At 45.2% G+C, this 17,163-nt stretch overlaps 1 protein-coding gene across 1 annotated transcript in view; it reads left to right on the forward strand.

Annotated features, from left to right (window-relative positions):
• The first annotated feature begins 14,889 nt into the window (after positions 1-14,889).
• The window catches only part of TBC1D8 (TBC1 domain family member 8), a 50,680-nt gene continuing 48,406 nt past the window's right edge, over positions 14,890-17,163 (forward strand). The window contains exon 1 of the mRNA XM_015422690.1: positions 14,890-15,007. Coding sequence (XP_015278176.1) covers positions 14,890-15,007 — 118 coding nt within the window. The remainder of the gene's footprint in view (positions 15,008-17,163) is intronic.

Consider the following 17,163-nt stretch of genomic DNA (forward strand, 5'->3'; position numbering starts at 1 on the left):
ACGGAAGGCCGATGCCTCCGTCGCCCGGCCGAGATTGGGGGGGTGGGGGCGAGGCAGGCGATGGAAGGCCGATGCCTCCGTTGCCTGGCTGGAGTGGCCGCGGGGGGGTCTGGAGTCGGGCGGCCGCTGGCGGGGGACGCAGTCGCCCGGGCCGAGATTGGGGGGGCAAGGCGGGCGACAGAAGGCCGATGCCTCCGTCGCCCGGCCCTCTACAGAATCCACCCCCCAAACCTCCAGGTATTTCCCTCCTTAGAGCTGGCAACCCTACATTCCCCTCAGTGCCTGTTGGTAGGCAACTAAGCTTGGTCCTGTCACCTACTTTGGCCTTTGGGAGAAAACACATTGGGGCCAGTCCTGATAGGGTTGCCAACTCCAGATGGGAAATTCCTGGAGATTTGAGGGATGGAGCCTGAAGAGGGCGAGGTTTGAGGAGGGGTGGGACCTCAGACAGGTACACTGCCATAGACTCCACCCTCCAAACCAGCCATTTCGTCCTGGGTAACAATTGTTGCCAATCTCCAGGTGAGGGCTGGAGAGCACTCAGAATTACAACTGCTCTGCAGAAGGGAGGGCAGAAGTCAGCTGAAGTCAAAGGGGCAGATAATGGTAGGTTGATGGTTAGCTGGGAAGGAGATGGGGTTGCCAACTACATGCTGACAAATTCCTGGGGATTTGAGGGGTGGAGCCTGGAGAGGGTGGGGTTTGCAGAGGGGTGGGACCTCAGACAGGTAGAATGCCATAGACTACACCCTCCAAACCAGCCACTTTGTCCTGGGTAACAATTGCTGCCAATCTCCAGGTGAGGGCTACAGATCACTCACAATTACAACTGCTCTTCAGGTAGCAGAGATCAGTTCCTCTGGAGAAAACAGTGGACTCTGTCATTATACCCTGCTGAGGTCACCACAGCAAATTGACACTGTTTGCCCAAAGCCAGAGCACTCCCCCAGAGCCTCTTTCTAGATCTCGTTGTATTGCTTTCACAACGGGCTTTACTGCTAGTCTAAAATAAAGCAACAACCAACCAGGAACAACAAAGTTTTTACATGAAAAGGAAAAGTAAGCAATATAAGTGATCTTAGAAAGACCATGTATTGGATCTGATTAGCTTTTCCACTGGCACAAAATGCCTGAAAACATACAGGAAGTCAGTGAAGTTGTTTCTGTATTAATACAATTTAATACCACCCAGGAAATGGATCTCTGTAGTCGGGATGAGCTGTAATTCCAGGAGATTCTCAGGTCCCACTGGCGTCCCTGTCTCCAGACAACAGAGATCCCTTCCCCTGGAGAAAATGGCTGCCGTGCAGAGGCCCCTCCCCTCCCCAAACCCCACACCCCAAATCTCCAGGAATTTCCCAACCTAGAGTTGGGAACTCTGCCTACTACTATGACTTCCAGTTCTTCTGGATTGAGCCTGAATGTATTTACCCTCATGCAGTCTACTGCTGGCTTAAAGAAAAAAGTAATTTTCATAGATTCACCCTGGAGGGGAAAAACAACCTTAGATATACTGCTTAAGGAAAGCAAACGTTATGCTTCATGGAGTCACTGCTGTAAACCTTCTCATGGCAGATTTTGTAGACAGAACATGTTACTACTTGAGCAAACATGTTTGCAAACCTGGAGTTATTGAGATAAAATTAATACAGAGGTGGGCACTTGCAGGGAAAGATCAATAGGAGGGAGAAAGGGAGGTACACTTAAATTATCCTGCACCCACTGATTCCAGATGCTTTTGCTGTTGCCAACCTCCAGGTGGTGGCTGGAGATCTCCTGGGATTGCAGTTCACCTGGAGAAAATGGCCACTTTGGAAGGTGGACTCTATGGCATTGTAATCCATTTGAGTTCCTTCCCTCCCCAAATCCCACCTTCCTCAGGCTCTACCCTCAAAATCTCCAGGTAATTTCCTACTCAGACCTGGCCACCCTAGATGCTTCCCCTCACTTTTTATAGTATAGGTGATCTTACTTTCAGTTCCAGAGCCCAGTTGGAGAAAATTTATTTCAAAAAATTATTCCTGCCACCAGTCCTTCCCTGCAAATGCCTCCACCCATTGTTTACAAGGGCCATGGCCAATAGCTCTTTATGGTCTTTTAGATTGCTGTTTTAATGGATATAAACCAGAGTGTTTTTGGATATTGTTGTTATTGTACTTCTTGACTTAGCTATTGTGCGCCATCTCGGGTTTTTAATGTACGAGCCAGTAATGTCCTGAATAAATAAATAAATACATTTCCAAGCTGCCTTTCTATTAAAAATGCTCATGCGATTTACAACTAAAAACATAAAACCAATACCTTAAGTAGGTCCTTACCACTGCATTTCTGATAGGGTGAGTTGCCTCCAAAAGGCCTGTCCAGATGTGTAAGTGCCAACACAGAATAATCCCTGAGGAGGATTAGGCGTGGTGTGGTCATGGGACCTTATTCTGGCTTCAAGCATATTGTTGACTAGTTCCACAGCTGTAAGTATCTACAGGATTACTTCCTCCTAGTTCTTCAGCCTTCCTTATAAAGGGTTAAGAGCTCCTGGTGCAGGCATTAGCCCCAAATCAGCGTGACTCAGTGGATTCCCGGGTGAGGCTGCAGGTAACAGACTGAAGAGAGCATAAAAAAGGAAGCTGTAGCGTGCAGCCTTCACCAGAGATCAGGCAGTGCTGTGGAACCTGGCTATTTGCTGTGGGAAGGTCCTGGCAACTAAGAGAACTGTAACATACTGCTGTCTTTTTATATCTTGTGGCTTGTGTTGCAAAGATATTTTGCCTCTGTGAGTTTTGTTGACTATTCAAATCCCTTACAAGGCCCCTATCTCAGGCAAAACAGCCATGGTGACATGAGGACTCAGACAGATTGACAGGTGGAGCTAAGACATTTATGGGTTTAAAGGTTAAAACACTTGAACTGGGCCTGTGAACAAACTGGAATCCAATATAGTTGCCAGAATATTGATTGTATGCATAAACTGCAGTAGTCTGTTATTTGTTGTAGTTCCAAATTTCCTTCCAAAGCAACCCACATGTACAACGTTTTACAGCAATCAAGTCTGCATGTTACTAAAGCATGTGTGACAGTAGTCAGATCAGCTTTCCCCAGGCACAGCCACTGCAGAATAATCAGCAAAGTGAACAGCCTGAGGTTGCTCTTACACCCAGCCTAGTCAATGGATAAGCAGGTTGGTGTCAAAAGGGCACCTTCTTTCAATTACATTTGGTTTGTAAGCTGGCCCCCTTTTTTAGACTCTACTGAGTTAGCTATGCTGAGTCACACTGTTGTAATTTCCAGATTGGATTGTAACATGCTTTTTGCAAGGCTGTCGTTTAGGGCTGCCAAGTGGGGGCGGGAAAACCCCCGCTTTGGAGGCCCGATTTCCGCCACCGCGGAATCAGGCCCCGGGTGGAACTCCGCCCCCCCAAAGCGCAGCGTGGCTGCATCACCAGAGGTGATGCAACCACATCGATCACGTTGGGGGCGTGGCCCCGATCGTCTTTTCCCTCCGACAATCGGGGCCACGCCCCCAACGTGATCGACGTCACGCGTCACCTCCGGGACTCCCGGAGCCCGGCGATGCTCCCCCGCCAGTAAGGAGATTCGACTTGGCGACCCTACTGACGTTGAGGACATCTTGGAAGCTTCAGTTGGTACAGACTCCTGTCTGGAGTAAGCAACCTAGAACATATATAGCCAGTGCTGCTGTTAACTGCATTGGTTGCCTGTCTGCTTCCAGGCCCAATTTAAAGTGTGGTTATCACTTTTAAAGCCCTTCACAGCCTGGGAACCATTCAGATTTCATCACCCAGTACAGTCCTATGTGCCAGATGTGCTCCCGAGACAGCCTTCTCCTGGTGGTACCCTCATCAAGGATGGTCTGTTTGGCAGCACATAAGTCACTGGTGTTCTCTGTGGTGGATTCTTTCCTCTGCGGTGGTCTACCAGACTAGGTGCAGTGGGAATCTTGGGGGTTTTTTTTGATATTTTTATATGTGTATGTGTGCACCTGGAAGTCATGGTGACCTCTGGTGACTGACTGTGTGGGCACCTGTAAGCAGGGGTCATTTAGTAGAAAAAGAGGTGCAGGAGCTCAGTAGCATAATTCATTAGCATAACTTATTTGCATATGCCACACACCCTGACATCACTGGAAGTGTGTCAGTAGGCAACACCCACTGCTCAGGCTCCACTGGACTGTTTTGGATTGCTAGCTATTGGGGGGGGGACGTGCAGATTTGTCCTCGCAGAGGAGGGAGAGCTTGTCCCTGAATAAAACGTGGTCTTAAAGGTTTTGGACTCTTTTGGGCCGGGAGGGGGGGCTCTGCAACTTACGACGCGGCGGCAGCAAGCAGCAACAGCGGGACCGGAGGAGCAATCCCTGGTGGCCAGCGGCAGAAACAGCGAGCGGCTGTCGTTCAGCCTGAAGGACGCAGCCGGCCAGAGGAGGACGTTGACTCTGTGCCTGACCGCCTAAGCGCCAGAAGAAACATCCAACCAGCCAGTAGACCGCCGGGAATGGAGCCAAGCCGGACCAAAGAGACATCAGCCTCCACCTGGGTGCCGGTAGGCAGTCCCACGCCCCAGAACAATGTGGCCTAAGTTAGGGTATAAAAGTGATTAGCACCTCTCCCATGTAAACCGCCCAGAGACCCCTACGGGGGTTAGGGCGGTATATCAAATCGAAGGAATAAATAAATAAATAAATAAATACTTGCCAGGGTTGGCCCTGCTTAGCTTCCAAGATATGACAAGATCAGGCTTGCTTGGGCTATCCAGGTCAGAGGTGCAGTGGAAATCTTAATTTGCTGCATTCAGGAAAGCATGCATTACTGTTCTGTTCCAAAGGGCTTCTGGTGGAGTGTAAACATTTTTAAATTGTTTTTAACTGTGTATGTATTAACTTTCAACTGGCTGGATGCATGTAATTCTGTCCTCACTGCTTTGCCATTTTGTTAGCCATCTTGGGGTTGTAGAGATAAGGCGTGGTATAAGTATTTTAAATAAAAAACTGGTACAAAGCAGAGTTGACTTCACTAGATTTAGGAGGGTGTTTAGAACAGCTCCGTTAGCCACTTTTTACCACCTTTTTATCCAGAGGCAATAAAGAGTCAAAAAACACCCCCAAACTGTACACCTGATCTCCCAGAGGAAGTACCACTCTATCTAAAATGTGTGTGCTCTTAATCATGGTTCAACTTTACTCTTATTCCACAGCACCCTTTTCTTCTAGATTGCATTTCAGTTTGTTTGCTGTTCTCCAGAGAGCCATCATGGTATAGTGGTTAAGAGTCATGGAATCTAATCTGGAGAACCGGGTTGGATTCTGCATGCCTCCACATGAAGCCAGCTGGGTGACCTTGGGTCAGTCACAGCTCTTTCAGAGCTCTCTCAGCTCAAAAAATGAGTCTGGCCACCATTTAGTGGTCTATGATGCTAATGAGCTAGAACATAAGGCTTCCAGACAATCTTAGGATCTCCTGGCTATACCACACACAATGACATACAATAATAATAATAATGATTAATTGTCATTCTCCAGTCGTTGACTGTCTCTGTATCCTGGTTCAGCACCACAACTGGGCCTCCTAGACTTAGACAGAAAGGAGTGATGTGTGTGTATGTAAAATGCTGTTAAATCACAGCTGATTTGTCGCAACCCCAGCAAGGGACTTTCAAGGCAAGTGAGAAGCAGAGGTGGTTTGCCATGGCCTTCCTCTGCAGAGTCCTTGGTGGGCTCCAATGTTCCCTCTAAGCTGTAGAGTCTTGAGAGCAGAAATTCTACTTTGTGAGCTACTAGCATTAAAACTGTGAGCGAGTGATTTGGCTACTGCATAAATTAGTCTGCTCTGGAGCCATCCCTTCCTGAGCGAAGACAAAGATCTGTGAGCCGGAGGCTAAAAACCTGTGAGCTAGCTCACACTAACTCAGCTTAGATGGAACACTGGTGGGCTCCCTTCCAAGTATCGACCCTGCTTAGCTTCTGAGATTTGATGAGATGGGGCTAGACTGAAAGGAGAGAGCTGTGTATTATCAGTGTATTATTGACATTTCATTCCAAAGCAGATATTTCCCGGCTTGCAGATGTTAACTAGCACGGAGAACAAGGCAGGCACCTGTGGTATCACATAGATCAGTGGCAAAGGGGCAGATGTCTCCCAGAGCTTCAGTAATCTATCCTCTAGAAAGGACCAGAGCCAAAACAAATGAGCATAGTAGACTTTACCATGTGAAAATCAACAGCTGAACTGATGAGACTAAATATAGTGTAACTGGTAATTTTCTGATTAAATGAAGTAGTGAGACTTCAGTGACAACAGAATATTACGGGGTTTTTTTCCCCTCTCCTCTGCTTTTGACATTTTTTGCTGGTGCAGTTTTGAAATCCCCAGGCAAGGTGTTTGAAATGTAAAAGAAAATATTACTAACTAACAGAGTTACAGGGCATGGTATATACTTTCCATATTGTTGTGGTCAGTGATAGCAACACTGATGTAAACCAGATGAATTCTGACATTGTTCAGATTTCAAAGACTTTCCTGAAACTCAATGTATGCTGTTATTGTTTGATGGCTGTTCAGAGGCGCCTAGCTGTTGCACAGCTGTCAAAAGGACAGCCAGAATGGGGTATAATGGAGAGAAATAGAATTATTGTGAGGATTTACGAGCACTCAAATGGTATGTGTGCCTATTGTTTCATTGTGGCAAAAAACAAGAGGAAGGAAATTTTATTAAGATTATTTCATTCCAAGGACTGTAAAGGAAGAGAGCATCAAGCATACTCTAGAACATTCTTACATATCTGTGTGGGGAGATATAATCTTGAGTAGGCAAACATTATTATCCATTTAACCCAGTGTCTTACTTTTTTTTCTAGTTTCAAAACACTCTTGAGTGATCCTGGATACATAATCTACGTTTTGGCAGGCAAATGGTCAGAGGGAAATCATAAAAGACTTAGAAGAAGAAAAATTAAGTCAACTAAAACCGTTGAGAAGACAGATAAATTATGAGATCATTTTGTTCCTCTTGCTCTCCAGTTTTTCCCCAAACTAAATTTAATCCCTATAAATGTGCTCAAATATCAGGTGACATCTCTCTTATGGCCTGATGCTAAAATGGATAACACTGCGCATGGGCCTACACTGGTGGAGACTACTTGGTGGTATCCTAACAGTGTAAGCCTATGCAAGTATCATTAGAAATAAACCCCATTCGTGCAGATACCATGAAAAATGTAGTTAGCCACCATTCATGGAGTCCCCACACACACACACATGCACCCTGTAGAAAGTACCAGTCCTGAAAATCATAAGTGAAGGTTGAATATTAGTTAAGATTTTTCCTTCTGTCCCTTCTTCCCCACACAGTGTCATCAGAAATTTGCAGGAAGAGGCAGCTTTCCCCCATCCTGCTCCTTCATAGCCCAGCCTAGTATTTAGAAGATTGCATGGAAATGTAGGAAGCCCTGTCCTTGGGAGAGAGGCTCAAATCATTATTGATGTCTCTTTAAAGCTAACTGTGTTTCTAGAATACACAGCTGATGTGTTGGAGATACGTAACAAGTTAAAAAATGTTTTGCAACAAGAAGTGAACACAGAGACAAGAAAGCACATCAGCTACAAGGCAAATTAAGCCTAGTCCCAGGCTGGAGCACTGTGGAGACAAGGAAGGCAATGGAAATAGAAGATGAAGGTAGGAATCCCACCGCTGGGAGAGATCATCTTTCCCTCTAGTGATGTATCCCAGACAAAGTGAAACTTGCCATATGAGTATTGTCCTCTAGAAAACAATTGTTTTAATATGGGAATAGGCTGATGCAACAAGAAAAGGTGGTCAAATCCCCAAGTACTAAGACTTGATCCATGTCTCTTATTCCAGAGAGGAGGAGTTGTTATCATTATTATTATTTTCTGGAATAAGAGACATGGATCAAGTTTCAGCACTTGGCCACCTTTTCTTGTTGCATCAGCCTATTACAATTTCAAATAATTGTAATAATAATAATCTTATACTATACACTCTGTATAGTAATCATCATCATCATATGGCAATGTGTGTAGTATAGCCAGGAGATCCTAAGATTGTCTGGCAGCCACAAGTTCTAGCTCTTTTAGCGTTATAAACCACTAGGTGGCAAGCTAAACTTTTTACAGGCAAGAGACATTTCAGAGGTAGTTTGCCATCTCCTGTCTCTGTGTCACGACCCTGGTATTCCTTGGAGGTCACCCATTCCATAGAGTGATTCCAGTACCATAACCCCCACAGCAGCAGGCGAACAGCACTTTCATGCTGGAATCTGTGTCATTTCCTAGAGACTCAGACACAGCACCATCCCTGGCCTCCACCCAAGATTCTTGCATGGGATCTAGGTACACTGGTCATATTACCTGGTACAGAAAAGTCACAGGTGTTAGCATACAGGGCTCTCATAGCAATAAGTTCCAGTTTTGGTTATTATTTGTTTTATAAATCTAATAAAGAGTTTTCATCTGATGAAGTAGCCCTCCCACACACAAAGCTTATGCTGGAATAACAAGGTACCACTAGACTCCAGTTTATTTTTACAAAATACTACTACTCTTTAACAGTCTCAAGTTTAATGGGCAGCTGCTAAATATGGGCAGACTGAGGAGGCTGAAGTTGGTTCCTTATTCGCAGTTCCTTATTCAGGATTTATTCATGAATTCGTCCAGAAACATTGAGGAGAGTTGGAAAGCTCTGAACCCCAAAATAAGGTCTGGAACACCACATATCATATACCCCCATGTTCAGGGGACTCTCCCCTTGAAGAAGATATTTCCTGGTCCAAAGCACGATTCTTGTGCCAGCTGCTCCAAAGTGCGGTGCCCCCAGGACAATCACGCAAACAGACACTGGGTCCAGGCTGCATCCTCCCAGAATCTTTGGACCACCCCAAATGACACATTACTACACTCTGGGGACTATCCTCTGCAAGGAGACATACAGCACTGCCCAGTCCAAACACTGGTTCTGGCCCTGCACCCTTCTATTTGGAGTGCCTCTATGATGACACTATTTCTAAGGAGATTTGAATAAGGAACTGCTTGCCCTTTACAACCCAAAATAAGGTTTGGACCACCACATTTCATACACCCTCACAATCAGCAGCCTCTCCCCTTCAAGGGGACATATTCTGTCTCTGGGTCCAAAGTGTGGTTCTTGTGCCAGTCCCTCCAAAGTGCGGTGCCCCCAGGACAATCACACAGGCAGACACTGGGGCCAAGCTGTACCCCCAAACAATCTTTGGACCACCCCAAAGGACTCCTCCCCATGCTCTGGGGACTGTCCCCTGCAAGGAGACATGCAGCACTGCCCGGGCCTGGGGCACCGCACTTTGGAGCAGCTGGCCGTGCTTTGGACCAGGAAATATCTTCTTGAAGGGGAGAGTCCCCTGAACATGGGGGTATATGATATGTGGTGTTCCAGACCTTATTTTGGTGTACAGAGCTTTCCAACTCCTCAGTGCTTGTGGATGAATTAATGAATAAGTCACAAATAAGGAACCAACTTCAGCCTCCTGGCAGATTGCCCATTTAACTTACAGAGAAATTTCCCAGGGGCCATTGCCCCCTAGAGGACCCCTGGTGGCCAGGTGTAAGCACACCTAGCCACTCTGACAGCTCCTTAGGGCTACATGGCTCAGATGATTAGCAATAGCAATAAGTGTCAGGTTATCCACTGTGTTCTGTACTACTGTCCTTTTCAAAGAGGAAGCAATTACTGGAAGCGCAGAGCTTAGTGGCCCCTGCAGCCCTGGTTTGCAGTGCACAACTTTCAGTGTGGCTTCTTCCCGGCCATTTTAATTTCTCAGTCCACTCCTAGCTAAGCAATCAGGTGGCCTTTATGGCCTCTCAGAAAGGTGGTAGGAAGTCATCTGAAGTAGTCTCCTCAGGTGTCATGGGAGATCACTGAGCGTGGACTCGGGAAATTCGACCATATGGCAGAACTTCAGCCAGCCACAACCACACATTTCCCAATACAATTTCCCCTCTTTCCCACGTGTTAATCTTGTGCACTCTCCGCTCGGTCACTACAGCAGCAGAGGTAGTCACACACGCTAAAATAAAAGTACTTTTCTCCGTTCTGTTGCTATTTGTTTGCGAGTGTGAATACTGTTAGAAATAAACTGGGATATGCATTCTAGGTAATATGGGTTTCAAATAGAATATACTACGCTTCCCAAGCGCACAGGTTTGTTCCAGAGTCTGAAAGCCACGTCTCCTCTACCCGGGAAGCACCACCCTTCTCAGCCTTAGGTACGGAATAAACTGGGATATGCATTCTAGGTAATCTGGGTTTCTAATAGAATATACTTCGCTTCCCAAACGCACAGGTTCGTTCCAGAGTCTGAAAGCCACGTCTCCTCCACCCGGGAAGCACCACCCTTCTCAGCCTTAGGTACGGGTGTGGCAGCGTGATTACCCGGTGACAACAACAGGGGAAAGCATCGCATTCTGCACATGCCCAGAACCACTCTTCCCTCGCTACAGCGCAAATATTGTTTTGTTGCATGGTTTCTTCCCATGGCGAAATTCTAGCAAAGCCCTGCCCGGAGAGAGGCCGGAGCCGGGGGGGAGAAAGCGGTCCCTGTCCCGCCTTCTTCCCTGCGCTTAAGCAGGGCGGGCCCGTGTGGACCAGGGCGAGGAGTCCAGGCGGACTGTGTGGAAGCGAAGGGGGTTTCCTTTTCCCGTCCCTCCCACCCGCTCTCGCACGCAGTGTGGCTGGAGCAGGTTCCTTTCGCTCGCTCTCAGTCGGAGACGGAACTCCTGCGCCGAAGAGTCTGAAGTGGTTGCAGCAGGCGGGGGAGCTGCGGGGCCAGAGCGCCCGGCCGCCTCTCCTCGGCTGAGGAAACCGGAGCCGCTCCAGAGGAGAAGGCGCGGCAGCTCCTCCCCTGGGCCGGTGGTGGTGGTGGTGGCTGAGCCTGTGACCCGCTCTCTCGCCCCGCGGCTGGCTGGCCGGTTGGCTGACTAACTGGGTCCAGCGGCGACGTCGAGCGAGCGCCGGGCGATGTGAACCTGCCAGCGGGCTGGCGGGCGAGCCAGCGGCTCGGCGGGAAGATGTGGCTGAAGCCCGAGGAGTGCCCGCCCCCCCTGGGTAGCCCGGCTTTTTGTTTGGGGCTGGGAAAGGAGCCGCTTCCTTGGGACGAAGGGGAGACTCTTGCCTCGATTGTGGGGCGGGAGAGGCGGCTGTGCCCTGAGGTGGGGAAAGGAGATAGAAACAAGGCTCTTTGTCCGGCCTGAGGGTAGGGAGCACTGTTCCCTCTAAGCTGAGTTAGTGTGAGCCAGCTCACAGTTTTTTTAGCCTCCGGCTCACACCTTTTTGTCTTAGCTCAGGAAGGAGGGCTCCAGAGCAAACTAATTTATACAGTAGCCAAATCGCTCACTCGCAACTTTAATGCCAGTAGCTCACAAAGCAGAATTTTTGATCACAAGACGCCCCCCCCCTTTTGGGTTTCGTTGTGAACCGCATGTAGAAAATGTATATTGTGCTTTTCCTGGGGGGGGGAGACAGTTGATATCTATGCACCAGGTTAGAAGCTCACTCGCACTAATGTTCCCCCCCCCTTCCAAATCCTTTCTGGCATCCGATAAAAGATATATTTTCTGTATAAACTCCATTATTCCAAGGCAATCAGAGTTAAAATGTCTAGAACTTCTTGTTCTGGCGACTGGGACAGCTGATAAGAAAACAGTTTTTTGAAGGAGAGAATAAGTGAACAAAAAGATAGGAAGAGCAGGGTTCAAGAAGTACTGAAACTTAAACAGCTTCTTAATATATTATTAGAAGGCGGTGAGAGGCTATATTTAAGCCAGGCTATGACGTGAAAAACAAAAAAAGTGACATTTGTGAACTAGCACTGTTTTTGGGAAGCTTTATATACAGCTACATGGGCATGGCTGTGAACACATAACAGAGAAAAAGTCTCTTGTAGTGACCATAGGTTTATAGGAAATACAATATTTGAGGTCTGTAGCTACTAACAAATGAAAGTAAAATGTCAAGGAATGGTTAAAGCACTGTTCGCGTTCTTATAATTTTGTGGCTTCCAAATGCAAAAGGTGTATTGCTAAACAAAAGCACTTCTAAGGTGTTTGGGGGGATGTCCCATGTGTGAGAGGGAAGTGAATGTAAGACCAATGGTGATCAGTGTTCAGGATTAACATTAAGGTCGTTGCTGTTTGACTTGTGATGAATTTGGGAGAGCTTTTATGACTTAACTATCCAGACTAGTAACAGGAAAAAAAATCTGTGCGTCAACCTTTTTGATAATGTAGACTTTCCAGTTAACTCAAGGGTATTTTGAGAAATAATATTTTAAGTGGCTGCCTATACTATTGAGACCTGTTGTTGCTTTTTAAGACTGCCTTCTGTTTCAGCTATTGAGCAATCACAGGTACTCCAGTATAGCTTGTCAGTGATTGTGCATGTATTAAGCAAACTGGGGAAAATTTTTCTATTTCTGATGTGCTGGGCTATTACATGGCTGGATTTTCCTCGGCCCTGTGTAATAATTAATAGCCATATACATCCAGCCCTACCTTGTGACCAAAGCCCATTGCACTTGTAGTAAACATGGACAGCTGGTGCCTCCAGAAAGGAAGGTAATACATATCCCATCCAAACCATCTTTTGGTTTGTCCCAGCATCTGTCCTTGGAAGGCCCTCAGCCATGGTAGATAAGAAAATCTTCATGTTCTAGATGCTGGCAACAGAGGAAGGTTGTCGCTGTTATGCACTGCTCATAAACTTTCCAGAGGCTGGTCATTTTTGGAAACAGTGTTTGGTTTTATGGAGATGTTACTTGCCAAGGATCACAAACTGAAAAGGCAGAAGTGGAGACTAACTTCCAACTGGAAATCCCACCCCCCAATCATTTCTCCTTTCAAAAATTACCCTTCTGTCCCAAGATTTGCTGCAATGCCATGGTCCTGATATGAATGTCTCCTCCTTTCCACAACCCTTCCCAGTTTCTCCAAATATGAGATGTCAAAAGGAAAAACAAATTCAGAAAAATCAAGATGGGTAGCCATGTTAGTCTGTCCATAGCAGTAGAAAAGAGCAAGAGTCCAGTAGCACCTTAAAGACTAACAAAATATGTGGCAGGCTATGAGCTTTCCTGAGTCCCTGCTCACTACTTCAGATACCTGAAGAATATCTGAAGAAGATATCTGAAGAAGTGAGAAGTGAGTCACGAAAGCTCATACCCTGCCACATATTTTGTTAGTCTCTTTTCTAAATTCAGGCAGCTTCATTAACAAGTAATGCACAATTGCTTCTTCAGATGATTTAACTTCATTTACTTACGGAATTCAATCCTGCAAAGTACAGTGGCACTAGCTTAGATACAGCTAAACGACAATTAGATAAATTCATGGAACATAGATCTGTCAGCAGCTATTATTTGCAAATAAATGGAACCTCCGTGTTCAGAGGCACTGTACTTCTGAATACTAGATGCTATGGACAAAAAGGGAAGGGCACAGACAATCTTCATATTTTGTTTGGCCCAGGTCCTCTTTTCTCCTCTAAAAACCCACTCTCTCCTCCAGTTCCCCCTTTCAGTTGCTTCTTTCTAGATTCTTCTATCTTCCAAAAGAAACAAATCTTCATTTCTTTTGAGCAGTTTAGAATAACTTGCCAGGTGGAGCTCTCTTTTTTATTGTTCTCTCATGCAGACAGCAAACACATTTGTTTTCCCAGATCTTGTGGTGGATGGGAGAGCGAAGGAACAGAATTTAAAAGGAACAGTTGCTTATCAATATGCAACCATTTGCCGGTGCCTTCTAGTCTCACTGTTTTGAGTGTGTGGTGGTGTAGGCTCCCATGGAGTGCTCAGGGTTACTCTATATGGACAGAGGGAACAATCCCTATGGAACCCCCCCCCCACACACACACTTCTGTGCTTGTTTTCCCTTAAAGAATTTTTTTTGCATTTGTCCAAAATGGTGGGTGCTGGCAGCTGACTGCCCAAGTAAAGAGTAGCTGTTGCTAAACAGTCTCTAAATGTGCCTTTTGCAGTTTACATTAGGATGTTCCAGGGAACACAGCTACTATCTTCACAGCACACAGTGAAAGAAATTTAAAGTACTATTGTATATGCTGCAATGTAAGCAGATATATACTCACCATAAGGCGAAATGATCACTCTCCCAGTGTGATATCATGACTGATAATGTTATTCCAACTTTATGAGATAACATATGTTGTATCTCTTGTGGGTCTTCATGTAAAACTTACATAACACAAAGCTTGACTTAAGTTTATGGGTAGGACTTTTACCGTGTTTCTGTGCTAAAGTTGTTATTATCCATAGTAGAAACATCTACACTGGTGCACTGTGATATCTGGAGACATCCCATGGGCTGGTCTAGTTTATCACTCTGATATGGTTACGTGTGTCTTCATTTTGTGACAAGTCTTCAGAGTTTTCCTGTTGGAGTGAATGTAGTTAGACCCTCAGATGATTGTGAAGTGAATATTGTGTTTTGTATGATTTTATTAAGTGCTCATTGTTATGATAAGGAGATTAGAAAGTTCAACCACATGAACATATAAAGCTGCCTTGTACTGATTCAAGGTCAATATTGTCCATTCAGACAATATCAAGGTTAATATTGTCAGGTTAGAGTGGCAGCAGATGTCCAGGATGTCAGGTCAAGGTCTTTCATATCACTTACTACCTGAATCTTTTAAATTGATTGAATCTGGGACCTTCTGCATGCCAAGCAGATTCTCTACTGCTGCCCTGTAGTGCCTCCCCAAACCAGATAGCTATATGTTGTAGTTCATACATTACTTGGTTCAAAATCCTTCTTGCAAATTAAAATTAATCTAAATCAGGCCGAAGTATTGGGGGGGATAGTTTGACAAATTACAATGGAGAAGCCTGTTAGGAAGCACAATCAGATAGTAATCTTAAAGCTTTTTGACTTTTGGGATGTTCTAGAACAGATTGCATCAGGTCTTGTGAAGCTTTTTATGAAACTTCAACAAAGTTTGTTTATATTCTGACATTATCAGCAATTTTGAATACATTTGCTGCAGTTTGTTTTTAATTTTCTAGTTAAGAAGCTGAATTTTGGGTATCTATGCATATTGATTTTATGGCTGTCCAGAGTTTACTGCTGTACTAGTGTGCCATGATTGTGGTAAAGTACTGTATCGCCTATTAAAATATTCATGCTGGATTTTTACTTCACCATGCCAAAGCATCAGAGTTTTGCACTCTGATAACTTCGTTTTATTTCAGTGGAGAAATTAAGCATGTGCTTAATCCCTGCCATTTTATAAACGTTCATAATTTTGGTTGGATTGTGCCCTTGGTTTTTATTGTTGGAACTTTAGTTCTCTGAGTTCTAGCGCTCAGGCAGAAAAACTTTAATGAGGAATTTGCATGGGATTATTGTTTCAATTTAAAAGGTGTTGTCTTCATACTTTCGGTCATTAGTTTATGCTGTGGTTTTGATACCATGTCACTGGGTTTGCTACTGAACCAGTGAGGCTGAAGAAATGTATGAACTAGATTCTGTATACTTAACTGTTCATACGTGCCAAAGCAGGTAAAGCTAAAAGACTGCACAATCAGAAACTTGTTGGATTAATTTTCAGACCTAAAAATAGCTTCTACAGCTGCTAGAGTCAGGTCTTGACCAATGGCATCTTATAGATGACATTCCAAATTAAGACTGTAATGTTGAGCCCTTATGAAGTGTATACTTGAAAAATGGTTTCTCTAGATCTAAGAACACAGTGTTTTTTTATTACAGAAAACTAAATAAAGGCTTAGTTAGGACAGGATTGATAGGCTTTAGATGTCTCTCTTCATACTGCTTTATTTTCATTTACTTGCAGTCTGACTGGAAACACAAAAAAGTAAAATACAAAAAAATGGAATTTTTGTGACATTTGAATGTGCTCGTCCAGCTAAGTAAACTTAATTATAATCTTTGTAAGAACATAAGAGAAGCCATTTTGGATCAGGCCAGTGGCTCATCAGGTCAACACTCAGTCTCACCCAGCGGGCAAAACCCAAATGCCTTCCAATATAATTTATATCCAGGAATCACTGTATCCCACTGATTAATCTCATCTCACAAAGTTTTTGAAATCCCCACAATGTCTCTGTTCTCATCTGACAATAAGTATTCTAGCTCCTCCATTTTACCTTGGACACTTCTAGCGCTTGTATATAAATATCTATAATTTCCCAGACACGTTAGGCCTGCCACTTGCCACCTGTGGCCGCTGGACCTTGTCAGGCAGTCAGTATTGTTTGTCACCCTCTCAGTGGCCAGTCCTAGTCCATTTCCCTCTAGAACAGTAACAGCTATCCCTTCATCTCTTAGAGATGAGTCATCCTGAACCAGAGACATTCCATTTCCTGTCAGCTTTCTCCCAAGATTTAGTTTGAAAACTTCTCTGCCCTCCTTTTGATTTTAAATGGTAGCAGCCTGGTTCCTTCTCAGGATGAGTGGAGGCCATCTCTTTTGTAAAGGTCCTGCTCGTTCCAGAAAGCATCCCAGTGCCTAAAAAACTTAAACCCTTCCTCCCCACACCATCATCTCATCCACACATTGAGACTCCTAATTTGTCCCTGTCTAGCTGGCCCTGTGCGTGGAACAGGCTGCACTTCTGACAAGGCTACCTTGGAGGGCCTGGCCTTGAGTTTCCTGCCTAGCAGCCTAAATTTTTCCTGCAGAACCACACAACTACATTTCCCCACTTCATTGGTGCCAACATGCACAATGACCACTGATTCCTCCTCAGCACTGCCTGTCAGCATATCTGAATTAGAGTATCATGAAAGGCAAGTGTGCTGGACAGGAAAATTCTAAGTTAATCAGCATCCATAAATTTCAATGCACAATAGAATCTTCCTTATCAGGGGTCATTTTGTAGGAAAAAGAGGTGCAGGAACTCATTAACATAACTTATTTGCATATGCCACACCCCCTGACATCACCGGAAGTATGTCAGAAGGTGGGAGAGCTTGTACCTGAATAAACCTTGGTCTTAACGGTGCCACTGGACTCTTTTGAATTGCTAGCTATGGGGGGGGGGAAGAAACATGCGGATCTGCCCTCACAGAGGAGGGAGAGCTTCTACCTGAATAAGCCTTGGGCTTAAAGGTGCCAGGGGACTGTTTTGGAT

This window comes from Gekko japonicus, unplaced genomic scaffold (assembly GCF_001447785.1).
Source record: "Gekko japonicus isolate JY-2015 unplaced genomic scaffold, Gekko_japonicus_V1.1 scaffold1177, whole genome shotgun sequence".
Classification (NCBI taxonomy): Eukaryota; Metazoa; Chordata; class Lepidosauria; order Squamata; family Gekkonidae; genus Gekko; species Gekko japonicus.